This window comes from Psittacula echo (assembly GCF_963264785.1).
Source record: "Psittacula echo genome assembly, chromosome: 3".
Taxonomy (NCBI): domain Eukaryota; kingdom Metazoa; phylum Chordata; class Aves; order Psittaciformes; family Psittacidae; genus Psittacula; species Psittacula echo.
Genome location: NC_137736.1, coordinates 75,744,269 through 75,770,644, shown reverse-complemented (window position 1 = coordinate 75,770,644; position 26,376 = coordinate 75,744,269). Strand labels below are relative to the sequence as shown.

Sequence of the window (26,376 nt, the reverse complement as noted above, 5' to 3'; positions counted from 1 at the left end):
ATGGGTATTATTAAATTTTTAAATGGGTGATAACTGATCTATGTATCAAGCAACAGATGTTCCTTAAAGTTAAAAATGTGTTACTGGTAGATATAGACTAAATAATTACAAACCACTAAATCTGCTATGGTATGTTTAATAGTATGTCACTGACTTAGATATATTTAATAGGGTATCAGTAAGAGCTTTCTCTGCCCTTTCTCCAATGCTAACCAACATTTCAGAGTTTTACTGAATAAAATAATCAGTGTAGCATAACTTATTAGTGCCAAACAAAATCAGTACAGCCAGCAGGAGCAGATTGTATCAGCTGCTGGTTCTGTGGTTTAGTTTTTTTTTTTTCCCCTTACTCTTTGGGAACTTTTGCTCGAAGTAATTAATTTCTGAAATGGGTTAGACCTTTTAGGTTTCGTCAGGAGTTAGCATATAATCAGGTGAGAGGCAAATTTACATTTCACAATTGCATTAGTCATTTGCACTTGAAGGCCCTTGCAAAATTAATTTAACATCCAAAGGTTCCCAAACACAGCAGAGAATCTTGTAGAAAAAAATTTTTTTTTCCTATACATTATTTCAAACAAAGCATCTTTGTGGCAATCCATGAGGTAAGTAAACTCAGTACTAAATTCACATAGCACTAAACCTGATGGAATTTGCAGGCACTTTGAGGGGGATTAATCTCTCCTAATTTTAGCCATCTATGAAGTAGCTAAAAGAGTATCTATTCTACTGCCTCATTTAGACTCATCATGGTTTATGAAAAATTAAAGGAACTCTAAAGTGCAGTTCATCCCATCCTAAGGTGGATGGCTGCCATAATCGGGATGAATTGGCCTCTAAAGACATCTGAGTGGGAGCTATGGCTTGCACAGTTAAAGCATCTTTTTAATTAATCAGTAATCTTGGATTTGCCTCAGCAATAAAATATGAGGAGTTTCCTCTCTGAACCCACTGATTATCCAAATAGCTACAGTAGGTGAAGTATTCGACTTTTCGATGGCTAAAATAAGGTGAAATGAATCCTGCTTTATACTTTGAAAAGGTGACACTTTGGCAGAAACGTCTCATTATTATGATACTACAAATTATAATTCTTAAACATACAGAAAGGAGAAAGTATCATCCTCTTTATTCCTTCCTTATTTCAGTTATTTATCGTTAAAGAAAACTAGAATTGCGTGGTTGTCTTGCATACTTACATTAACTAAGCCATCTAGAAGAAATTTCAAAATACATATTTATTATTTGTTACTGTAGATTATAGATTTGGTGGGATTATATCAGTGAATTATTAATGATGCATAAAGTACTGCATCGACAGTTAAAAGACAGAATAAAGCCAGATATTTGCAATCTTAAAATTGTGTTATTATTTATTGTAGATTTAGAAAAGATAAAACCAATAATATGCAAGAAGCAGAAACATTCTACGTGAAAGAGAAAATAAAAGAAAAAATTGCAATTTTTTTTAGTAAACTTTTTGGGCCTTTTTTTTTTCATTATTCCTTTGAGTCCTTTGTTTGTATATGCCACCTATAAAGCATATGACTGTAATATGAGTGTTCACAGACTTGTGTCTGCTCAGTGGAATGGTTTATGTTATGATGCCTTTTCCCACAAAAAATAGTTATGGATGTCATCTTTTTTCATGTAGATGAAAGTTTTGTATGCTCCATATTTCCAGTTGATCCTAATGGTTCTTACATTGCTGCTCTCTTCCGTGGTTCCTAAATGACCAGTGATTCTTGCTCATGCCATACAGTTAATTTATGCAGCTGAACCAAACCATGCAGAAGATGTCAAGCGAGAAAAAAAAAATAAATGAAAAAAATCCTCATGATAGGAATCATTCAGAGAATCTAAGAATTAGTTGTTTAAAGAATGTTCTGATGCTCAGCTCCAGGTCAGTAATGCTCGTTGCAGCACACTTCGGTGCTATTCATTGCACCCGAGTTCTGCCAGCCAGAGGAGAAAGTGATCCCTTCCATGCCATTTGCTTCAAGTGAAATGGCAGCTTTCTGAGGGCCATTTCTGATCCTCAGAGTCCTTTATCAGTAGACTTGTGGGTTTGAGGAGTCTTCTTGAACCAGTGATAACAATATACGGGAGTCTTAAGGTAGAGTGAGGTGATCCTGCATCTCTGCCATAGATGTCATCCCGTAAATGGCCCACAAATAGAGAAATTGGTTCCACAACAGAACATTCCTGTAATATTTAATATGCAGCAACTTCCAATATGAACTTTTGGTCACGAATTGAATAGCAGGGCATGTCTAGGAGTCTGAGGAGACTGAGAAGTTCCCTGTCTGTTCATCTTGGTTTCACAGTGCATTATTTGCTAATGTGGAAGCATTATTCCTGCATGAATAGGATATGAGAAGGGAATGTTTTGTAGTTTTCTAGACAGATTATCTTCATGGTCATGGAGAAAGCTTTTCTATCTTATGAGTCTCTTGTGTTCAAAGTAACAGTTGTCTTCAAGAGCTGGAATTGCCATTCATCCTTTAGGATTACAGTAGGACTAATTTACAGGGCTTTCATGTAAGTGAAACATAGCATTGGAACTGAAGTGAAAGTTTTCTTTCCTTGGATGGCCACTGCAAATCAGTGTTGTTAGTTTTCTTTCCCCCACCCCTTTGTCCATGGATTGCAGTCTGGAAAAGAGTTGTGATCCGTTTTGTCATTACTAGGCAAGTGTCAGTTCAGGAAATAGTTTAATATGTGATCTTCTTGTGAAACTGGATTTGGCAGGGGATTAAAAGACATATCTAAACTGAGTGGAGAATAGGGCTGCTACTTTCAATCTTTAGAAGGTAGCACACAATTTTCATTGCTTTTCTCTCCTTGTACCTCTTTCATCTCTTTTGATCTGAAACAAACTTGTGAGTATGCTACTAGTTACGGGCCCAGTGGTCAATATATGAAAGGAGATGCACACACATTTGTCTAGTGTTGGTATTAGATCGACATTAAACTAACTGTAGACATCAAAATGAAATGGGATATCTCTTCCAATTTGCATTGTATTTGTATTGTTCAGCCTTTTTCTTTAGGAATTCATTACTTTCAGTAGATACTTGTTTTATGTTATAGATTGCATTCATGCAGTTGAAGTTAGATGAATACATCATTCTAAAAACATATGTAGTTGCAAGGAAATAATCTCTGGACAGACAAATCTCTAGAGAAGACAGAGTTTAATTTTCCACAGTGGAAATTCAGATACAGCTGTTACAGGTCAATGATAAAGAAGTTATAAGTTACTTTGTAGCTAAGATAATGAAACTCTACAGGTGAAATAGCAAAACCAATGATGATTGGTATAATAGAGTCGATTGTTGAGCTTGTTCTATCAGCTCCCTCATTAGAAAATTGAGAGAGACACTTTTTTTAGCATGATTCACCTCCCTATAAATATTTGGGCATGATTCATCTTCCTATAAACATTCAAAATAGGTCAGATGAATCATGCCTTAAATATCCCCCTAACTTTCTACTGCTGAAAAAAAAAAAAGAGACTATGGTATTTAGCTGAGGTGGTAGCTGAGATGAATCACAACTGTGTATATTTGTGTGATAGATGTGATAAGCTGATGTGAATCTTTCACTGTCTCCTTCCTTGCGGGTTTTGAGTTTGGCATTGTTTCGTATACATCAATGCTTTCATCAGTATTGGCATACATTGTTTAAGGCTATGTATGAACTGAACAGTATAGGTTGGAAGGCTCCATAATGAATCTTGTACTTTATATTGCAGAGGTAAAATGTGTATTAGTAGGTGACATCACAGTGTATGTTACTTTAGGCATATAATAAATCAGACTCTCCTGCAGAGTCATTAAAAAATGCAGAAAAGGGCAAAATGTTCTCATATGTCCTACCAGGTTTCACTGGAAATAGTTAATTCTGCTCAAGCCCCGTGGTCCTGAATGCTGATCAGACTATTAACGGATAAAGATCCTCTTTGCACAGCTATGGAGCAGCAGTTGGTAAGACGTAGAAGATGTTCACTTCAGAATTGTCTTCACTGATTGGTTTCTTTTGTCAATATGCACATTCTGAATTGCACTAGTAGTTATCTTTGGATTTTTAAGAGATAGCAAAAGGCTGAAAATGCATTTTTATTGTTATTATTTTTAAGCAGAAAAGGGAAAGTTAGAGCATTTTAGACCAACTAGTTTAATTTCAGTTATTTGGAATAAAAAGATGAAATATTTGAAAGCCAAATACAAGAACATACCAAGTTGATATGGAACAGTGAAACCGTATTTACTGTGCATAAACTGGGCAAAACTAATCTAATATTCCTGTGTGGAAATAGAACCAAAATGTGGGTATGTGAGAACAGAGATGTTAAGTCACTTTTCTTTCCTAAGTCTTTTTATGCTATTCAACATGACATTCTCATAAGTATGGAATTGTCTTGATTAAATTACCATTAAACATAGGCAAAACTTTTGGAAATCTGCATTTGATTGGTTAGCAATGGTCAATGATCAGTTGTGGTTCTTGGACAAGTCCAGCCACCATTTTCATTACTGTGTTGAATGTTGAAATAACCAGTGTGCTCTCAATAAGTGAGGGAGGGCAATAAGAGCTCATGTGCAGACTGGAAAATTGAGCTAGAATTCAAAATAGTGGGATGCCATTTGATGAGGGCATATTCAGATTCTTCATTTAGATAGGAATAAGATGAGTTGAAGATTGGAGGAGGTCTGGCTTCACAGTTGTTCTGTTGAAATGATGTAGAGAGCTTCATGGTTCCCAAGGTAAACGTGAGTTAGAGAAGAGATGCTATTCCAAAATACGTTAACAAAGCATTTTTTAAATACCTAGTCAGATAGCACTATACATGAAGTTGGAAGTCCAGAACATATAGTTTGTCCACTTAAAGCACATCATTTGGGCAATTTAGACTTCTCTTTGGAAGTCTTTAGTATAAAGTTTGACTACATAGAGGCAGAATAGACCCCCTTATGATTGAAGGAAGTGGGACTATTCATTCTAATTAAAAAAAAAGGAGAAAATAAATTTTTAACAGTTTTCAGGAATAAGATTTATCACCTAGCTTCTGTGAACTAATAATGCTCTTTCTCTGTATAAAAGGGAAGAAAAGCAGAGTGATTCATCTTACTTCCATGTGGACACCTAAACTAGGCCAGATGAATCATGCCATCATCCTCAGTACTGATTAGATGAGATGTAGACTCATCCACTTCGGAGATGCAGTTGGTCTTTGGAGATGTCTGCAATTAGGTGGGGAGGATTTAATCTGAAATACCTAAAATGAGGAAGAAGCAAATAATTTGTTCTCATTGGTGAGATCAAATGAAAGTATGGTGAAGCACTGGAATGATTTTCTTGGAAGTTGTGCCCTCTCTATTACTATGCATTTTTTAAGAATAGGTTAGATAAATATGTTATGAGATCATAAAAAGGAGGAGCTAGAAGCCATTGCAGAGCAGGAAAACTAAGGCAGTTGCCACCACGGAAACAGGATGGGATGACTCGCACAACTGGAGTGCTGCAATGAATGACTATAGACTCTTCTGAAGGGGTAGGTGTCCTGGGTTCAGCAGTAGCAGTCATTTTTCTCCTTCTTAGTAGCTGGTGCAGTGCTGTGTTTTTGACTTTCAGCCTGGGAACAGCGCTGATGACACCGATGTTTTTAGTTGCTGCTCAGTAATGTTTACTCTGACCAAGGACTTTCTGAGTCTCATGCTCTGCCAGGGAGGAGGGAAAGCTGGGAGGAAGCAGAGACAGGACACCTGACCCAAACTAGCCAAAGAGGTATTCCATACCACAGCACGTCATGCCCAGTATATAAACTGAGGGCAGTTACCCGGAAGGGCTAGGTCACTGCCAGGGTTGGGCTGGGGATTGGTCGGTGGGTGGTGAGCGGTTGTATTCTCTTCCCTTGTTATTTCCCTTATCATTATTATTATTGGTGGCAGCAGTAGTGATTTGTGTTATACCTTAGTTACTGGACTGTTCTTATCTCAACCCATGTGAGGTACATTCTTTCAATTCTCCTCCCCATCCCTCTGGGAGCTGAGGGAGGAAGGGGGGGGGAGTGAGCTAACAGCTGCGTGGTTTCTGAGTGACAGGCTGGGCTTAAACCATGACAGTAGGCAAGAAGAAAAGGTGCTGGGGTTACCCTTCTATGTTAGGGAGTGTTTTGATTGCCTAGGGCATAATAATGGTGATTAAAGGGTTGAATATTTATGAGTAAGAATCAGGGGCAGCTATCATGGTGGGAGTCTGGTTACTCTTCACCCAAACAGGCAAAAAAATATTTTGTGAGCATCTGGAAGAAGTCTCACAATTGTTAGCGCTTGTTCTTGTGGGGGACTTCACTTTAGCTGATGTCTGCTGGAAATAAAATACAACAGAGAAGAAACAGTCTAGGAGGTTCCTGGAGTGTGTGGAAGATGACTTCCTAACACAGCCACTGAGTGAGCCAACTACAGAAGGCACCCCACTGGACCTGTTGTTTTTGAACAGAGGATTTCTGGGTGATGTGATGATTGGAGGCCATCTTGGCCACAGCGATCGCAAAATGATAGAGTTTTTGATTCTTGGAAAAGTAAGGAGAAGTAAGCAGCAGAACTGCTACCTTGGACTTCTGAAGAGTAGACTTTGGCCTGCTTAGGAGCCTGATTGACAGAGTCCTTTCGGAGGCAGTCCTGAAGGACCATCGAGTCCAAGCAGGCTGGACATGCTTCAAGAAGGAAATCTTAAAAGCACAGGAGCAGGCAATTCCCATGTACTGAAAGATGAGCTGGTGGAGGAGATCAGTCTGGCTGAACAGAAAGCCTTGCCTGGAATTCAGGAAAAAAAGGAGAGTTTATGACCTTTGGAAGTAGAGACAGGCAACTCAGGAAGACTTACAAGGATGTGGTGAAGTTACGCAGGAACAAAATCAGAAGGGTCAAATCCCAATTTTACAGCAGGGTACTGCTGTAAAAGACAGTAAGAAATGTTTCTATAAATACATTAGCAATAAAAGGATGGCTAAGGAGAATCTCCATCATTTATTAGATGTGGAGGTAAACATAGTGACAAAGGATGAGGGAAAGGCGGAGGTATTTAATACCTTCTTTGCCTCAGTCTTTAACAGTAGGGCCATTTGTTATCTGAGTACTCAGCCATCTGAGCTGGAAGACAGGAATGGGGAGCAGAATGAAGCCTCCATAATCCAAGGGGAGGTGATAGTGACCTGCTACACCACTTAGACACACACAAGCTCATGGGCATGGATGGAAGGTCCCAGTTGACTGGAGATTAGCAAATGTGATACCCATCTACAAGAAGGGCTGGAAGTAGGATCCAGGGAACTATAGGCCTGTCAGCCTTACCTTGGCATTGAAATCAGGAGCCATAATGAGTAAGAAAAAGAGTAGGTTAGAGTGGACTGTTCCAATCCATATCAATATTTGATACTAAGGTGGTATCATCAAAAGCAGCTACACAGAACGTTCTGTACAACTGTCATAAAAAGTCCTAGAAACAATTTCTTTTTCCTGAGACTTTCTTATTGTTGAAATATCTTCTGAATTTCACTTAAATTTGGTAAGTTTATATACTTAAACTGTATGTCTTTTCCTAACCAGTTTAGAGAACTGGTTTTTATGTTGCTGTTGACAGGTGCTATTTTCCTCTTCTGATTGGGAGAGAGCGTATTTGCCTGCCTGATAATCCACCTTCTGAGAGTTTCTATCTTGTCAAGTTAGAAATGGTACATTTATTAGCCTGTCTGATACTTGAAAGTGCACACTTCAAATTTGTTCCTTTTTACAGTATTCTGAGAAATAAGTAGTGAAAAACATGGTATAAACCAAAATGCTTTTGCAGCACCTACAAGCTAAATTTTGCACATATCACTAATCACTAAGAGTGATTAGATCACTAATCACTAATATCCCAGGGCTATGCAGAGGGACATAGGTGGCCCTGCCTTGGCAGGGGGCTTGGACTAATTGATCTCCAAAGGTCCATTCCAAGCCTAACGAATCTGTGATTCTGTAGCATGCAGTTTTTCTTCTTGATATCAAATAGTTATAGAGGAACATTGAACTAACTTCATAAAATGGATCCTGTCATAAAATTAATTGTTCCTGAATCTTACATGGGAAACATGGATGTTTGTTTAAGGAATGAAGCCTTAAAGAACACCTTTTTTGTGTCCTTTTTCTCAATAAAAAATAAGTGAAGTGGAAGATGATAAACGCATCTAAACCCTTACCAAATTCTTTGGAGGCTGTTTGAAACCCGTGACATGTAGTCATATGTTAAGTAAACAAACTCCTCAAATTTCTTTGACTAACTTGTGTCACAATTTTTAGTGTGGAATTTCTCAGAATATCAGATGCAGGAATTCACCAAACTTCCACCCACACTTAGAAGAAAGCTGTCAGATTATATATTCAGTGATACAAAATGAATATATTTACTTGTTTGATGTGAAAGAAATGTTGATCTGTAGTGTTGCATCTGCTAGCACCTGATTATCATTTCACTTTAACCTGTATACATTGAAAACCAGCTAACTGAAGTTGAATGAGTATTGTCAGCATAAAACTGGGATAAGGGGTGGGGGGTGGGGGAGGGAATGGATGGATGGACACGAGGGCACGGGGGGTGTAGGAAATCAGGTTCTGAACTTTCAAATGTGAAGACAAAGCTTTATCTGATATCAGTCATCAGCATAACCTTATGGTAATTTTCCTGATGTTGTTCTTTCTTTTCAGAGAATCATAGAATAGTTAGGGTTGGAAAGAACCTTAAGCTCATCTAGTTACAACCCCCGTGCCATGGGCAGGGACACCCCACACTAAACCATGTCACCCAAAGCTTCATCCAACCTGGCCTTGAACACCACCAGGGATGGAGCATTCACAACTTCCCTGGGCAAACCATTCCAGTGCCTCACCACCCTCTCAGTAAAGAATTTCTTCCTTATATCCAGTCTAAACTTCCCCTGTTTAAGTTTTAACCCATTACCCCTTGTCCTGTCACTACAGTCCCTGATGAAGAGTCCATCCCCAGCATCCTTGTAGGCCCCCTTCAGATACTGGAAGACTGCTAGGAGGTCTCCACGCAGCCTTGTCTTCTCCAGGCTGAACAGCCCCAGCTTTCTCCGCCTGTCTTCATACAGGAGGTGCTCCAGTCCCCTGATCATCCTCGTGGCCCTCCTCTGGACTTGTTGCAACAGTTCCATGTCCTTTTTATGTTGAGGACACCAGAACTGCACACAGTGCTCCAAGTGAGGTCTCAGGAGAGCAGAGTAGAGGGGCAGGATCACCTTCTTTGATCTGCTGGTCACACTCCTTTTGATGCAGCCCAGGATATGGTTGGTTTTCTGGGCTGTGAGCGCACACTGACATATGTAAGTCCTCTGTGATTCCCCAATAATTCCTTTTTATAAGGCTAGCAGGGAAAGTCACAATGCTCAGGAAACCCTCTGGGGACCAAGTATAAAGTTTAATTCATTCTAAGAAAACCACGTTCCTGGCTATGCAGAAGGAAAGAGGATTTGCATAAATATATTAGAAGTTTGTCATTTATCTACCATTAAGACCACTTTGTAGAAGCATGATCATCTCAGCTCTCTATTCATTTAAATTGCAGTTATCATATTATGTTTGATGACACTTTCTCTTAATACCAGTTCCTTATAAAAATCTTAGGGATTCAGCCTGACTAAATGTAGATCTTAATATATCTAAGTGATTTGTTCTAATGTCCCTTTATAGTCAAAGGAGAGGATCAAGCACTTCCAGAGAGCAGTTAATCTCAAACAAAAGTAGTCATGTAGAGTCAGAGAGATGAGTCACGCCTTAGAAGTGCTTGTTTATCTCACCTGACTTTTAGGGAGCTTCGGGTGACCAGCTTATCTTTGAAGTTGTGAAGCCCAGGGAAGTTGTGAATGCTCCATCCCCTGCAGTGTTCAAGGCCAGGTTGGACAGAGCCTTGGGTGGCATGGTTTAGTGTGAGGTGTCCCTGCCCATGGCGGGGGGATTGGAACTAGATGATCTTAAGGTCCTTTCCAGCTGTAACTATTCTATGATTCTAAGTTGCGTGAAATTAATTTTACCCTTCTAATAAATTACTTTTCTGACCATCAACATCATCCTGCTACAAGTTACAAATTTCCTTTTTTGAAAGGTACCCTTTTCCTACATCTGAGATGACTCGCATTCCTTATTTATTATGGCAAATGTGTAAAAATACATAAATCGTTATCAAGTTAATGTCCTTTTGCAAACCATGCACAACCTTTTACGTCAAAAGATGTTAAAACAACTTCATTATATGATAGGAGTTTTAAAGCTGTGATCCCCTGAAGTGTTCTGCTTCAACTGAGAATTTAAAGATATTTTCCTCCAGTGATAAAGCATTGCCTGTGAAACACAAAGAACCTTGCAAAATCAGTGAGAATCTAAGCAGAATCCAAGAGGAAAAAAGGGTTTGGTAGAGCTCTATTTATTGCCAGTTATTTCTTCTCCTGGCATTATACAAAAAAATATGCTCTTGTTGTTTTCAGAATTGCAAGATGAATGATCCCAGAGTCATCGCTATTAAAAGGTGTCGTGGTTTAAGCCCAGGCCGTAAATCAGAACCACGCAGTCCACTTCCCCCCCTCCCACCTTTCTTCCCTCCGCTCCTGGAGGGACGGGGAGGAGAATCAAAAGAATGCAGCTCCCACTGGTTGAGATAAGAACAGTTTAATAACTAAGGTGTAACGCAAATCACTACTGCTACCACCAATAATAATAATGATAAAGGAAATAACAACGAAGAGAATACAACCGCTCACCAACCGGTACCTCACCCCCACCCTGCCGTGATCCAGCCCTTCCGGGAACTCTGTTCTACATCCTGGGCATGACGTGCTGTGGTATGGAATACCTCTTTGGCTAGTTTGGGTCAGGTGTCCTGTCTCTGCTTCCTCCTGGCTTCTCCTCCTCCGTGGCAGAGCATGAGACTCACAAAGTCCTTGGTCAGGGTAAACATTCTGACCAGCAACTGAAAACATCAGCTTTATCAGTATTATTCCCAGGCCAAAAGTCAAAACACAGTGCTGCACCAGTAGAAAAAATGACTGCTACTGCTAAACCAGGACAGTATCCACCCCTTATTCCATACCATTCACGTCATGCTCAGATCCCACATTTTCAATATACCATCACTTTCATCTCGGTGCACTCTTATCTTAGTGCACGGACAAATCCCTATAAAGCTGCTGAGTCCATTCGGTCCATGATGGTGGGCTCCATCCCTTGTAACAGTCTTTCAGAGCAGGAGAGGCCCATTGCAAAGTCCACCCCTCGATCATGAGTCCATCTCTATGTTGCATCTCTGCCCTGATGGCCTGAAGTGCCATGGGCCCATCAGGCTCAAAATAATTCACCCTCCCCTGCAGCAGTCTCTGCAACTTGTCGTTGGGGACTCCACACAGCTGCCTTCCATCTCCGATGCTTCCAAAGCACTGGAGGGGCCCAGTGGATTAGATACTTGCCCATACTGTCCCACACACCGTGAAACTCATGACTGTCCAGCCTTGGGGAAAACCTCTCGGTCCCCCCGTATTGTCTAAATCCAGACAAGACCCAAACCTGACTCTGCTTAACTCTTGGGATCAGACAAAATGGTTGTGGGTAAAACACACTCTGTGTGTGTGCCAACATGGTGATCCCCATCACAATCAGCAGGCAGGTCCCAAGGGTACCCAAAGGCCATTCAAAACCTTCAAAACTCTCAAATGCTGCTGCTGTACTTGTCACTGGGGCTGTAGCTGTTGTGCTTGAAGGCTTTCTCACCACCAGCTTCTCTTTTTCCGAGTCCAGATCTTCCTCCTCTGCCTTGCTGGGAAGCGCTGCGGGGTCTCCTGCATCCTCCTGGGGCTCAGGCTCGCCGGGCTCGGCGGACGGCTGCTGGGCGACGCTCTCGGCCGCCGCGGGGCTGGGCTCGGCTGTGGGGCTCGGCTCCTCTGCCGCCTCCTCCCGCTGCTCAGCAGCTGCCTCCTTCCCCTCCTCGGCAGCCGCCTCCTTTCCGGCCTCCGGCCCTGCTCCCGCCGCCGCTTGGTCCCCGGGGCCGCTCTCCCGGGCCGCTTCGGCCGCTGCCGGCTCCCGGGGCCGCTCCCCCCCAGCTCCCCGCAGCCTCACAAAGACGGACGCGAGGACGAGGGCCAGGACAGTGAAGAGCAGCGGGACGGCCAGGTACAAGTCCACGGCCACGTCCATCCCGCCCTGCTGCCGGAGCCCGCCCGCATTACAAGCCATTACCATAAAGTACAATGAAACAAGAACCTTAGCCGAAGACCCACACTTGATAAACACTAACACAGCAAATACCGGCTCTAAGTAAGCTACAGCATACTGAAACTGTGACATCAAGAGAAACAACTTTGAGAGCCCATAAATCAGCATTGTGCCTTGGTCAGATCTGTTGTTATCTCAACCCTTCGTGCCCCACGTTGGGCGCCAAAAAGAACTGTCGTGGTTTAAGCCCAGGCCGTAAATCAGAACCACGCAGTCCACTTCCCCCCCTCCCACCTTTCTTCCCTCCGCTCCTGGAGGGACGGGGAGGAGAATCAAAAGAATGCAGCTCCCACTGGTTGAGATAAGAACAGTTTAATAACTAAGGTGTAACGCAAATCACTACTGCTACCACCAATAGTAATAATGATAAAGGAAATAACAAGAGAATACAACCGCTCACCAACCGGTACCTCACCCCCACCCTGCCGTGATCCAGCCCTTCCGGGAGCTCTCCGTTCTACATCCTGGGCATGACGTGCTGTGGTATGGAATACCTCTTTGGCTAGTTTGGGTCAGGTGTCCTGTCTCTGCTTCCTCCCGGCTTCTCCTCCTCCGTGGCAGAGCATGAGACTCACAAAGTCCTTGGTCAGGGTAAACATTCTGACCAGCAACTGAAAACATCAGCTTTATCAGTATTATTCCCAGGCCAAAAGTCAAAACACAGTGCTGCACCAGTAGAAAAAATGACTGCTACTGCTAAACCAGGACAAAAGGATAAAAACAGACCACAGGAGAGAAAAGTGGAATCACTGGTCACAACTAGCTAAAATAAAAACCATGTGATACTAATTCATGTGATTATTATTTGTTCATGCCTGTGACAGTCATTCCATATTACAATATAATATATCAAGATATGATTAAATACATCATATGAGTATGTTAAATTCTAGCATTAAATTTTAAAATCAATAGTAGTAAGTTTCACTGAAAAATGAAAAGTTTAAAAAGAATTTCCTGAATCAGATGGCTGGAACACTTCTGTTATGAAGACAGGCTGAGAGGGCTGGGCTTGTTCAGCCTTGAGAAGAGAAGGCTCAGGGGAGACCTTAGAGCAGCCTTCAAGTACCTAAAGGGGGCCTACTGGAAATTGAGAGAGGGACTTTTTACAAGGGCATATAGTGATAGGACAAGGGGGAATGGCTTTAAATTGAAGGAGGATGGATTTAGGTTAGATATTAGGAAGAAATTCTTCACTGCAAGGGTGGTGAGACACTGGCACGGGTTGCCAGTTGTGGCTGCCCCATCCCTGGAAATGTTCAAGGCCAGGTTGGATGGGGCTTTGAGCAACCTTGTCTAGTGGAAGGTGTCCTTTGCTGTTTGCATGTAGGTTGGAACTAAATGATCTTTAAGGCCCTTTCCAACCCTAACACTTCTATGATTCTGTGATTTTCACTAAGTTATAAAAATTAATGAAGCTCCAGGCAACTGGAAAAAAGAGAATTTTATTCCAACATCTTATAAAAAACAAACACAAGTTGGAGATAATATTATCAGATCCGCTGCGCTTGAACCCCATTGCAGTGCTGGGCTTGTTCGTGAATGTATAAATAAGAACAGAGAGAAGGAAAATACTTAAATTTGTTGATTTAGAAAGGAAATTCTGCATGGCAAAACAGTGTCAGGATTACTGAGAAAAGATTGACACTGAGTGCTACTAATTAGATTATAAAATAAGGATGAGAAGGACAACTATTACCTGGTTGATCCTGCCAGTAGCATATGCTTGTCTCAAAGCTTAATTATCAATTCAGAGTAGTAAAAAAATGTAGCACAATCATGGGTTAAATTCATCTCACCTGGCTTTGGAACATGTTTTCCTAGATTCTTCAGCACATTAAATTTTCAAGTAAATGTTAAATGATTTTTTACATTGGTTAAATAGGGAATGAGTTTCTTAGGAGTCCTCCCAATGAGCACACCTTACGTATGGTTCCATAAGAATTTTCTGTTTCTCTGATTAATGTTTTAACAGCCTTTCAAAGTGCAACAGTTCTTTTCAGTGTAATTACAGTGGCACTAATGTTTATAGCCCAAATTATCTATGATTACTAATTCCTATTAATATTCCAACTAAAACTGTCATACACTAACTTTCTAGTGTATAGACTTTTCTCTGGTGCTATGCTCATGCCTCCAGAGCTCTCCACTGGGAGGAATATAATGCTGCCGCTGAAGGTGTCTTCCATGATGGTCTTGGGCCCCTTCAGGGCTCATTTTGTTTGTCGTAACCTTGTATTTGCTAATGGGGTACACACTTACCCTTTGGGCCCTTAGGCTTAGTTACACCATAATTACTTCATTTTTTTTTTTTCAGTCCTCTGTGTTATTTTTTAAAGAGAGTTTTGCAATTTCACAAAGCTAAAAAAAAAAAAAAGGAAATAAAAACCAAACAACACACAACCAAAAAGCAAACTAACAGCAACAAACAAAAGCCAAACCCAACCAAAACAACAAACCCCACAACTAAAACAAAAATACAATATAACTAAACCAAACTCAAAATCATAGGATATGTAAGAAACTCCTAACATCTGAGTAATTTGCCACTGAATATAGGACAATTCAGGCAATGGTGAACTTATTCAAGTTTCTTAATTTTGTATTTTTTTCAAAGACAGCTACAATAAATTCAAGACCAAACAAGACTTGACAAATTCTGAAGCTTGTTATGAGTAGTTAATGGCTATAAAGCCTGAGGTGTATCACTAACACCTGGCAACATGAAGCTGGTTGGCCTGCAGGTTTCATCTGTTCTACTTGTTTTCTTACTGACTTCAGTGGTGAGTCTATAATCTATGAAATGGATTAATTTGAAATATGTGTTAATGAGGAGCAGTTTTTGTGAGTCTCAGATATCTTCTGCTGGTCCTTTTTTGATCTCTCTTCAATATAACCTTCACAGGCAATACCCTAATGAGTTCATTCCTCATAATTCATTTATATGTCTCGAAGACTTTATTTCTTCAGCTCATTTTTCTGGGACAGTAAGTGATTAGAGGACTTTGCAGTGTATCTGGCGCTGTCTACTACTATGTAGTTATGAATAACTACATTGAATTTCCCACCTATACATGTTTCTCTGTTTGATGTATTTTAAACAAAGAGATTATGTGTATAATACTGACTGGATTAATTTATTTTCCATAATTATTTTTTCCCATAATTTTTGAACATCTTGTATTTGCTAAGCTGCAAACTATACCTGAGGTATTCCCCTTCACTCTAATAGTACAGTGTGTGCAAGATATGCTTGTTTGGACTGTAAATCTTTACTAGAGATAGTTTGATGCTTCTGGATTATTTGTGCTGCCCATAAACAGAAGGAAAACATTTGAGATCACCGAACATTAATGGCAACTGGCAACAAGCTAATACTTTCCAATAGGATTACTCAAATCAAATAAATTAATAGTATTATTAAGTTTTTTCAGTTTTTAGTTGGATTTAGTTATCTGGATTCCTGTATATTATGGGCTGATACTTAAGGTGATGCAGGCTCATCAGTTCTGGTTGCCCCCTGGACTATGAAAGGCATTCTTCCTAAATACTGTGTCTATAGTTCAAGGATGGATTTTAACCTGTCTAGTTGTAATTTATTGAGTTCTATATGTTACCCTGACTCAGTGTGAATTAATTTATGATATATAATGTAGGCTGGTGAATTACTTCTGAATTATAACACTTTACAATTTGTTGGCCTGCTACTGGATTTTTAATTTATTAGACTATCTTTGTGTTAAGTATTATGGGTTTTTCAAAAGGTAATACTCAGAATTAGACCATTCATTTTCTTATTTAGCAGCTTGTATAAAGCATTTATCTGTGTGGAGAAAGGGTAAACTTAAGAAAATGCTGTTCCTTTTGTGACAACATGATTCCACAGGATTTTTTTTTAAATTAATTTTCTAAGGTACCTGTAGTAGAGAAACACTTTACCAGAACTGTTAAGTATTAGAATTGCAGGGTTGGTTTAAAATCCAATCCAAATTCTATTTCATTCTGTGCAGTATTTCCATTACCTCTGATTGAAGTCTAGGAAAAAAACCAAGGTTTCTTTTATGTTCTCTTTGTGAGTTGTTCTAGTAAACAAGGCATTCGTATACTTTTATGTGGTCTTTTAAAGACAGTAATCCACTGGACTGATTACTACATTGTGGTATCTTTATAATTTAGCTGTGGCTCTAAGGAACAGAAAGGTTAAAGAAGGTGAATGAAAGATTGAAAATCTTTTAAAGCAATGAACTGATTGATAGTTACTTTACCTCACTATGTGACCACTTTATTAAATACACTCTTATAAAAAAACCTGTATGTATATGTACTGATATGAAGACTCAGCTGAATAAATGCAATATATATATAAAACAAAAAAGTATTCATATATATTTTTTTCCTTGCCTTGTGTTTTGTTCCTTGTTAGCAAAACCAGGAAGAAAGACATTACTGTTCTTTCGAAAAAAACTAATGGGTTAATGTATTGACAGCCCTGAGTTTTGACTTAGGAGTGTACAAATCATAATTGTAAGTGTAGCAAAAATAAAATAAAGTTTGACATGTCACCCATTATTCACAGTAGCGCTACAGAAGGTATCTAGGATATTGTATGATATTGTGTAGTGGTTAATACAAAGATGTCAAAAAGGATGGAGACAAGGCACCGAACCTGCAGATTAAAAGACATTTAATAAGAATAGAAAGAGCTTGTCTGGCTCATCTTGGTTATATTTAAAATGTCTTTTATAGGTATTACATTTATACTGATGAAAAACTCATGCTTCTCTTATGTGGCTGAATAATTAAGACTGATGATGTTCGTTTGGGCCCATAGACTCAAAAAATAGAAAAACACATTGTTAAATCTATGATGCACTTGCAGTATTGAACCAGCATAACTTGATTTGTCACTGAAGTCTCTGAAAGTGTTGTAAATGACATAGACTGCCATTGTAAGGTGTTCACAGAAGCTGTTCAATACTGAAAATAAACATAGGTTTGCTTTGCTGTTTGTCATTCTTCAAGCTGTCTGGCAGCAAAACAAATCTCTGGAATAGCTTTGGTGGTTATAAAGTAGGAAACATGCCAGTAAAATAAACTTGATTGAAAAATTTTTTAAGAAATTCTAAAATGACAAACAGCATGATGCAGAAACATAAACACAAGTGGCCAGTATTATCATATGCTATTTAGAAAAGCACAAGTAGTCAAAAAATCATGCAGCTGATTATTGAACTCATTCATCTGTTGGTTGCTGGGGCACTAGTAATATAGTTCAATCTTGAAGGTTTCTTACTATTTAGACCACGTTGTAGAATCTATTGATTATCCATGTGTGGCATGATTTATTCTTTCATCTAATATTTCTGCTCTTGGTAATAGGATACTGAAGCCATGGATTGTAACAGATATTTTATATCACATATTTTATGGTTTTCATCTAGGAAAAAGTAATAATGGAAAATTGAGAAGGGTCATAAAAACCTTATTCATGTCATTCTAAATTATTATAACATCATTATTTTACTAATATTACCTATTTTTCTGTAAAAGACTGAATCAACAGTTACAAAAATAGCTATTTTCCTAGGAGGTTTTAATATTCTTCACAATTTATTATTTTAAACCATCTAAACCAAGAATTGATTTGACTTAAATTTTTTGTCTTTGTTATTCTGTCTGCTCCAAGCTTTTATATGAAGGGTTCTGGAGTCACTGATAATTTGGTATCTAGGGTTTAGTTCAGCTGTCTAGGCACAGCCATCTAGTCCCATTTTAAATGCAAAACATCCACACAAAGCCTGCAGATGTGACACAGGACCTGTGAAAAACCCATACCCTTCCAGACAGGCACATAGCAACTACCATTGGAAATTGCATTGAACACTCTTAGGCAACTAAATAAATCCTCCATAGTAGGATTGTACCTTGCAGTGTTTATTCCCTCCAATAAAAATGAGACAAAATTACAGTAGAATATTTAGGGTTCTAATTTAGCTGTCCATGTACATGTGTCCCCATGTGAGGTAGGTGTCCAAACTGCCTTTACAGCTGGTGGAGATCTCATCCTCTGTTCAGTCGCATTAAAGTGGGTGTCTTGATCAATATGCCCTATCTGACATGTTGTGTCTCATCTGCTGCTCCAGAAGGACATGTGTCTCTCATATTAACATTGGCTGCTATGCAGGTGTCTCAGGTATGGTCTGGCATGAGGTGCTGAAGGTGGAAATATGTCACAGAGCCGGTGAATAAACAGTGGATGCAGGCAGTGGTGGCCTCCAGAGTTACTCAGCTGGTACTTCCACATGTCAACTCATGGGATAAACTGAAGAGGCTTTGGAATAGGTCTGCACTGCTGGGAGCTCCATGTGGTGTCCTGGCTTCAGGAGTCTGACTTTTGAAAGAAATCAAACCCTATGCTGAATCACTGTGATATTTGGCATGTATGAATGTTTACAGTGAAATTCACTTTAGGAGAGATGCACATATGAATGTGCAATAGTAATGTTAAGAAAAAGACAAATGGGATGCACTTTTCTACTCTGTTGTGGGCAGTCAGCACTTAATAGCACAGGAACAGAGGTAACGAATCTGATTTAGAAGCATATATCTCATTTTCATTGGAGAAAACAAAGAATGCATAGAAAGTATAAGCAGATTAGATTAATATGTCTTCCCTGTGATCTTTACACAAAGTTTGCAATTTCAAACCCACTGAACTGGACAAACTTTTAATCAGAATATAAAGCGTTTATTCTTAGCATAGATACATGTTAGAGATATGATAGCTAGTCTTGGTTATTACATTAAAATTATTCTTTCTACTGTTCCTTTCAGTCACTGACTTAACATCAGACTTCAGATTGTTTCATTAATTGTGTGGCATAGTTTGACACTATTTGATTCTGCCTATTTTAACATCCCAGTTTGGAAAGTATTAACTGTACTTTGTGCTTTTCGTCACTGTATTTCTATAAAGTCCCATTAAAAAAATAAATATGAAAAAAACAAATAAATGCAAATTTATAAAGTTTGAATGAATAAAAGAAAGTTACCGAGTCATAGCCATCCAGTGGATAAAGTGGGTTAATACTTGTAATACATATTCTCAGCTCTAAGTAAGTTTCTTTTTGAACTATATATTGCTCCTTTGCTTTCCCTGAAGTGCAAGCTTCTCAGGCAGATCTAGAAAATTCCTCATTCAAACACCCCTTTTCTGTTTAGAAAACCATATTTTTTCCTTACTTGCAAATCATAGATCAATTCAGGGAAGAATAGTTTTATTAGGAACTACTCAGTGTACTTAAGGATTGCTACCTAACATTTGAAATGAAATGTAAGTTTATCCATTCAGGCTTTACCTGTTGTGCAGATCTTCAGGATTAGAGATGGTGCATCACAGTGCCCAAAGAAAGCAGTTCTGCCCATTCCAGCACTTTGCTTGACCATAGCAATTGCCAGACCAAACAACAACATTGTTTAAAAGCATGTATGATTTGAACATAGAACATAATTCTCACGTGTATTGGGTACACCTCCTTCCTTTGGAAGACAAAGAGACAAAACTGATCTTTTAAAAATTAAGTTTTAATAGAATGGGAGAGTTGTTTAAATTGTTGAATATTACTTTTGCCCATCCATTTTAGGCTGATAAGAGGAATTACTTGAAGTGACTGAGAGCATTTAAGTTTCTGTTGCAACTTGCAGAATGAGTCATGAGATGAGAGAACTAATGTATGTAAATGTGTACAAAAATACAATAGGGCTTTGTTGTATTTTGTAACTTAATAACTCAGCTTACAATCAATTTCCTTTTATAGTTTTTAGATTGTTTAATATGTCCTGCCAAGAAAACATATGGATTATTGATTGTGTTGTAGAATTACTTGTAAGGTAAAAAAATGCATTGCAGATAGATGTAAGATGTCCTGATGTAATTGTTTTAATTTCTTACTTTAATTTCTTATATTTGAAACCTTAAAAATAACAAGCTTACTTTATTGCAGAAACCTTTGAAATGCTTATCAGACTGGCTGAGAATTACACAAGCACACTTTTCTGCAAAACACATAGAAACATGGCTGCTGAGGCTACTACACGTGTTCAAGAGTTTTTCACAGATGTTGGACTCTTCTTATTTGGCACAGACATTAGCACAGAGGAATCTGTCAACAGATTTTTTGACACCCTGTTCCCAGTCATCTACAACCATGTGATTAACCCTCATCTGACGGACATTTCAGTGGAATATGTGGAGTGCCTCCAAATGGCGAGAAGAGACATCAAACCCTTTGGTAACATTCCCAAAAAGGCCATAAGACAAATGGGAAGATCACCGTTACCCAGCCGGACTTTCTTGCAGGCTCTGAATTTGGGGATTGAAGTGATCAATACAACAGATCATCTGCGTTTCTCTGAAGACTGCAGCAGAGCTTTACTGAGAATGCAGTACTGTCCCCATTGCCAAGGGCTGACTTTAAGTAAGCCCTGTATGGGCTACTGCCTCAACATCATCCGAGGCTGCTTAGCTAACATAGCAGAAGTTGATCTTCATTGGCGGGGGTATATTGAGTCCCTGGAGGAGCTCTCAAGTGCCATGAGTGGAACATATGACATTGAGCATGTGCTTCTGAACTTCCACTTGCTTGTTAATGATGCTGTCTTACAGGATCGTGTCAATGGGCCAGAATTATTTGAGCAGGTAAGAAGCTGATTTTATCCAGGCTTAGTGCAAATGCGACACTTAAGAAAATTAACATAACTATTAGTTGTTTGGGCATTTGTATGGTGATGAACACATTTGTATCTGAATTCAGTTTATTTGACAATGCTTTTTTCCAGCACTGCCAGTTTTTGTTTTGCTCATGCGCATGACCTGCTAATTTCCCACATTCTGTTCACAAATTTAACATCAAATGGGGATTCAATGTTTTGGCAGCATTTACAGTAAAGGCTATTCAGTATGAAAAGAATTCTTTTGCGGAATTTATCTTTTTCCACTTCCCATGAAACCACAGCATTTTTCAAAATTTTGCTGAGTGAAAATTATTGTTGCATAATCCCGTGGAAACTTCTTTTCCTTTACCCTTTTTATTTAGAAGTTAACATTTTCTGTAGATGCACTGAGTAGCTTTAGATTTAACTTTACAACTGTTATTAAGTTCTGCTGAACAACAGTGAACAATGGAATGTGTCATTAAGTTTGAAAGCTTAAAATATTAACGAAATTTAATATTAATTAAATATTAATGAAAGGAAGGTGAATTATCTGGTGAAAAACTAATTCCACAAATATTCTGTAAAACCAGAATAATACCTTGACATTTGTGTAAATGAGAATGTTAAATATCAGCAATATTTGTTTGCAGATTGGAAGCTTTTTCTGTGACATCCTATGACAGATGAGAATAATTTTTAAGAGTACAAAAAAATGTTTTCATGGACATAAGAAAATCGTTTAATCACTTCACTGTTATCTTATATGCACATAATGATATATTTAAACAATTCTTCTTTTAGAGACCAGTGGCCTGTCTTAAAGAACCTATGACTTTGCATTTTTTATTTGCATAATTTTGTAGGTTTCAAAGAAAGTGTCACAGTTCATTTTTAACATGAACTAAATCCTTCGTTAAATATACTTAAGAGAAAAAGCAAGTTGTGTGAGAGCTGTGTTAACTGTGAATGCATGAAGAACTTGTAAGATATGGTTAGGGAAAATATACATTATTGAGTTACACATTATAAAGAAAGCTACTGTATCTGAAAATTTAAGAATTTTACGTAAGTAGCAAAGTTTGAATTCTTTGTATGTTATATTGGACCAAAACACATTTTGTAATTGTATTTTTCTCTGTATCCTTACATACAGGCTTCACTGACAGTGACATATTCTGTGTTTAGTGCTGGATTGGCTATTTTGGTCTGGGTAGACGCCTTTAGTTTTACAGTATACACAGGTCTAAACAGGGTGTCTCGGTGTTACTGTGGTGTGGCACTGTGGGGCAGTAATACTTCTACTGCCTCTTTATGTGACTAGCTGGAGTTGAAGCAGTGTCTTCTGCTAAGCAGCTGATATGAACATCTCACAATAAAGAACTTGACTTAATTTAACAAATAGAAGATTCTTCACTTCAGACCCACAGTCTGTTAAAATGGGTTCTTCATCCTGCTTGTGTTCAGTGAGTAACAGGGAAATTGCACAATTCTATGAATTTCCCATTTTATCTGCTTTATACCAGCCAGCTACATTATCCAGAATCTTCTGCTGAATAAATTCCTTGAGAAAAACTGTGATTTTTTTTTTTTTTTTTAGAAAAGTTTTAACAGTTTGGCTCAGAAGTGCCTCACTGATGTCTGTCTAATTCCTAATACGTTTCAAGGCTTCCCTGATATATCCCCATTCAGATTTTTGGGTGATCTCTTTTACCTACAATTTTCAGGGAAAAACTAGAATGGGAAAGTAAAGGCTCAAGGGAAGACTTCTGTTTCCTGTTTCATGCCGCTCCAGCCAATGAGCCGGCTTCATTTGGAGCTCGGCTCAGATGCCTCTATACAAACACCCATAGCATGGGAAACAAACAGGAGGAATTAGAGATGTGTGCACGACTACGGGAGTATGATATAGTAGGCATCACAGAAACATGGTGGGATGGCTGCTACGACTGGAGTGTTGGAATGGGAGGTTACAGGCTCTATAGAAAAGACAGGCCTGGCAGGCGGGGAGGGGGAGTTTCTATTTATGTTAGGGATAGGCTGGAGAGTATGGAACTCTGGGGACGGGTGAGCAGTTGACAGAGAATTTGTGGGTCAAGGTTAAAGGGAGAGCAGCGATGGGGGACATTATTGTGGGGATCTGTTACAGATCGCCTGATCAAGAGGAATCTGTGGATGAAGTGCTCTATAGGCAGATAGGAAGAGCCTCACGCTCACAGGCCCTTGTTCTCATGGGGGACTTCAACCACCCTGACATCTGCTGGAGTGAACGTACAGCCCGGCACAAGCAATCCAGGAGGTTCCTCGACTGTGTGGAAGACAACTTCCTTCTGCAAGTAATAGAGGAGCCGACAAGGAGAGGTGCCATGCTTGACCTCATGCTCACCAACAGGGAAGGGCTCATTGGAAATGTGACACTTCAGGGAAAACTTGGTTGTAGTGATAATGAGATGGTCGAATTTGAGACCCTCAGGACAGTGAGAAGAGCGTGCAGCAAGCTCACTGCCCTGGACTTCAAGAGAGCAGACTTTGGCCTCTTCAGGAGCCTGCTTAGTAAGGTTCCATGGGACACAGCCCTAGAGGGCAGGGGGGCCCAAGACTCTTGATTGTTATTCAAGGATCACCTGCTCCAAGCTCAGGAATGTTGCATCCCAACTAGAAGGAAGTGCAGCAGGAAGGCCAGGAGACCTCCTTGGATGGATAAGGAGCTGCTGAGGAAAATTCAAAGGAAAAAAGAGGCTTATAGAAGGTGGAAACAGGGACAGGCGGCCTGGGAAGAATACAGGGATGTTGTCTGGGAAGCTAGGGACCAGGTAAGGAAGGCTAAGTCCCAGTTAGAATTGAACTTGGCTAGGGATGTTAAGGATAACAGGAAGGGATTCTATAGGTACATAGCGAGTAAAAGACAGACTATGGACAACGTAGGCCCCCTCCGGAAGATATGTGGAGAACTGGCTACCCAGGATTTGGAGAAGGCTTAGGTTCTTAATGACTTCTTTGCCTCAGTCTTCACTGGCAAAGTCTCTGACTGCACCACCCAAGTCTTGGAAGGTGAACGCAGGGACTGTGAGAATGAGGACCCTAGGCCCACCGTAGGAGAGGATCTGGTTAGAGACCATCTTAAAAACCTAGACGTACACAAGTCCATGGGACCTGACAAAATCCATCCGCGGGTCCTGAAGGAGCTGGCGAATGAAGTTGCTAAGCCACTGGCCATCATATTTGAAAAATCATGGCAGTCAGGTGAAGTTCCCAACAACTGGAAAAAGGGAAATGTAACCCCCATCTTCAAGAAGGGGAAAATGGATGACCCGGGGAATTACAGACCAGTCAGTCTCACCTCTGTGCCTGGCAAACTCTTGGAGCAGACTCTCCTGGAAGGCATGCTAAGGCACATGAAAAACAAGGAGGTGCTTGGTGACAGCCAGCACGGCTTCACTAAGGGGAAATCCTGGCTGACCAATTTGGTGGCCTTCTATGATGGGGCTACGAAACTGATGGACGGAGCAGAGCAGTTGACATCATCTACCTGGACTTGTGCAAAGCCTTTGACACTGTCCCACATGACATCCTTGTCTCTAAATTGGAGAGACATCAATTTGATGGGTGGACCACTCGGTGGATAAAGAACTGGCTGGATGGCCGCACGCAAAGAGTTGTGGTCAATGGCTCCATGTCTGGCTGGAGACTGGTAATGAGTGGTGTCCCTCAGGGATCAGTGTTGGGACCGGTCTTGTTCAACATCTTTGTCGATGACATGGACAGTGGGATTGAGTGCGCCCTCAGCAAGTTTGCCGATGACACCAAGCTGTGTGGTTCGGTTGATATGCCAGAGGGAAGGGATGCCATCCAGAGGGACCTCGACATGCTTGTGAGGTGGGATGATGCCAACCTGATGAGGTTTAACCATGACAAGTGCAAGGTCCTACACCTGGGTTGGAGCAATCCGAGGCACAGCTACAGGTTGGGCAGAGAAGAGATTCAGAGCAGCCCTGCAGAGGAGGACTTGGGGGTGTTGGTCGATGAAAAAATGACCAGGAGCCAGCAGTGTGCGCTCGCAGCCCAGAAAGCCAACTGTATCCTGGGCTGCATCAAAAGGAGCGTGACCAGCAGGTAGAAGGAGGTGATCCTGCCCCTCTACTCTGCTCTCATGAGAGCTCACTTGGAGTATTGTGTGCAGTTCCGGTGTCCTCAACATAAAAAGACATGGAACTGTTGGAACAAGTCCAGAGGAGGGCCACGAGGATGATCAGGGGACTGGAGCACCTCGCATATGGAGACAGGCGGAGAAAGTTGGGGCTGTTCAGCCTGGAGAAGAGAAGGCTGCATGGAGACCTCCTAGCAGCCTTCCAGTATCTGAAGGGGGGCTACAAGGATGCTGGGGATGGACTCTTCATCAGGGACTGTAGTGAGAGGACAAGGGGTAATGGGTTCAAACTTAAACAGGGGAAGTTTAGATTGGATCTAAGGAAGAAATTCTTTACTGAGAGGGTGGTGAGGCACTGGAATGGGTTGCCCAGGGAGGTTGTGAATGCTCCATCCCTGGCGGTGTTCAAGGCCAAGTTGGACGAAGCCTTGGGTGGCATGGTTTAGTGTGAGGTGTCCCTGCCCATGGCAGGGGGTTGGAACTAGATGATCTCAAGGTCCTTTCCAACCCTAACTATTCTATGATTCTATGATTCTATGATTTAGCTTGAAAAGTTTTAAGCTTGGATTTTCAGCAGTGAACTGGCATTGGCCCAGACTTAGAAGTCTCTCAGCACACTCATGTTTTCAAAATGAAAGTTTTTATGCTTTATTTTGGTATTCTTGAAAACTCTATGCCTTCCCTCTCTCCTCTTTCATGTGATACAAGGAATAACAGATTTTCTTATGCAGTGATATTTTGTGTCAATGTGGTTGTTTGAAGAGCAAGTGTTTATTTGTTAAGCATCTTCTCATACAGAATCACTTTGAAACTTTAAAAACAAACTGCTTCATTTTTCATTCGGTCTGTGTAAGAACCCTGGATTTAGACATCTTTCACTTAATCTCTATGTTACAAGTGACCAGGCCTTTCTCTCTTTGATCTGTAATTTGGTCAAATAAGACTATGATGCATTGATCCTTTGAAACATGGTGATCTATTCAGTTCTGATTTGCTGAGTATGGCTTTGAGTATATTTGCCCATACATTAGGTATTGAGACCTAATTCTGACATGTAATAAATGGAGTCTTTCAGCTTTAAGAGGCAGAGGACATGAATTCTGTTGAAATTGACTCATTAATATTTATTTATTTTATCTTCAGAGTGACTCATGAACTGTTTCAAATTTTGATAAGCAATTAATGCATCAGTGA

The 26,376-nt window shown here is 40.1% G+C and overlaps 1 protein-coding gene across 1 annotated transcript in view; it reads left to right on the top strand.

Annotated features, from left to right (window-relative positions):
* The window catches only part of GPC5 (glypican 5), a gene marked incomplete at both ends in the record, with an annotated part of 674,493 nt that overhangs the window by 78,302 nt on the left and 569,815 nt on the right, over positions 1-26,376 (top strand). The window contains 1 exon segment of the mRNA XM_080612532.1: positions 20,327-21,021. Within this exon segment, the coding sequence (XP_080468658.1) occupies positions 20,327-21,021 (695 nt within the window).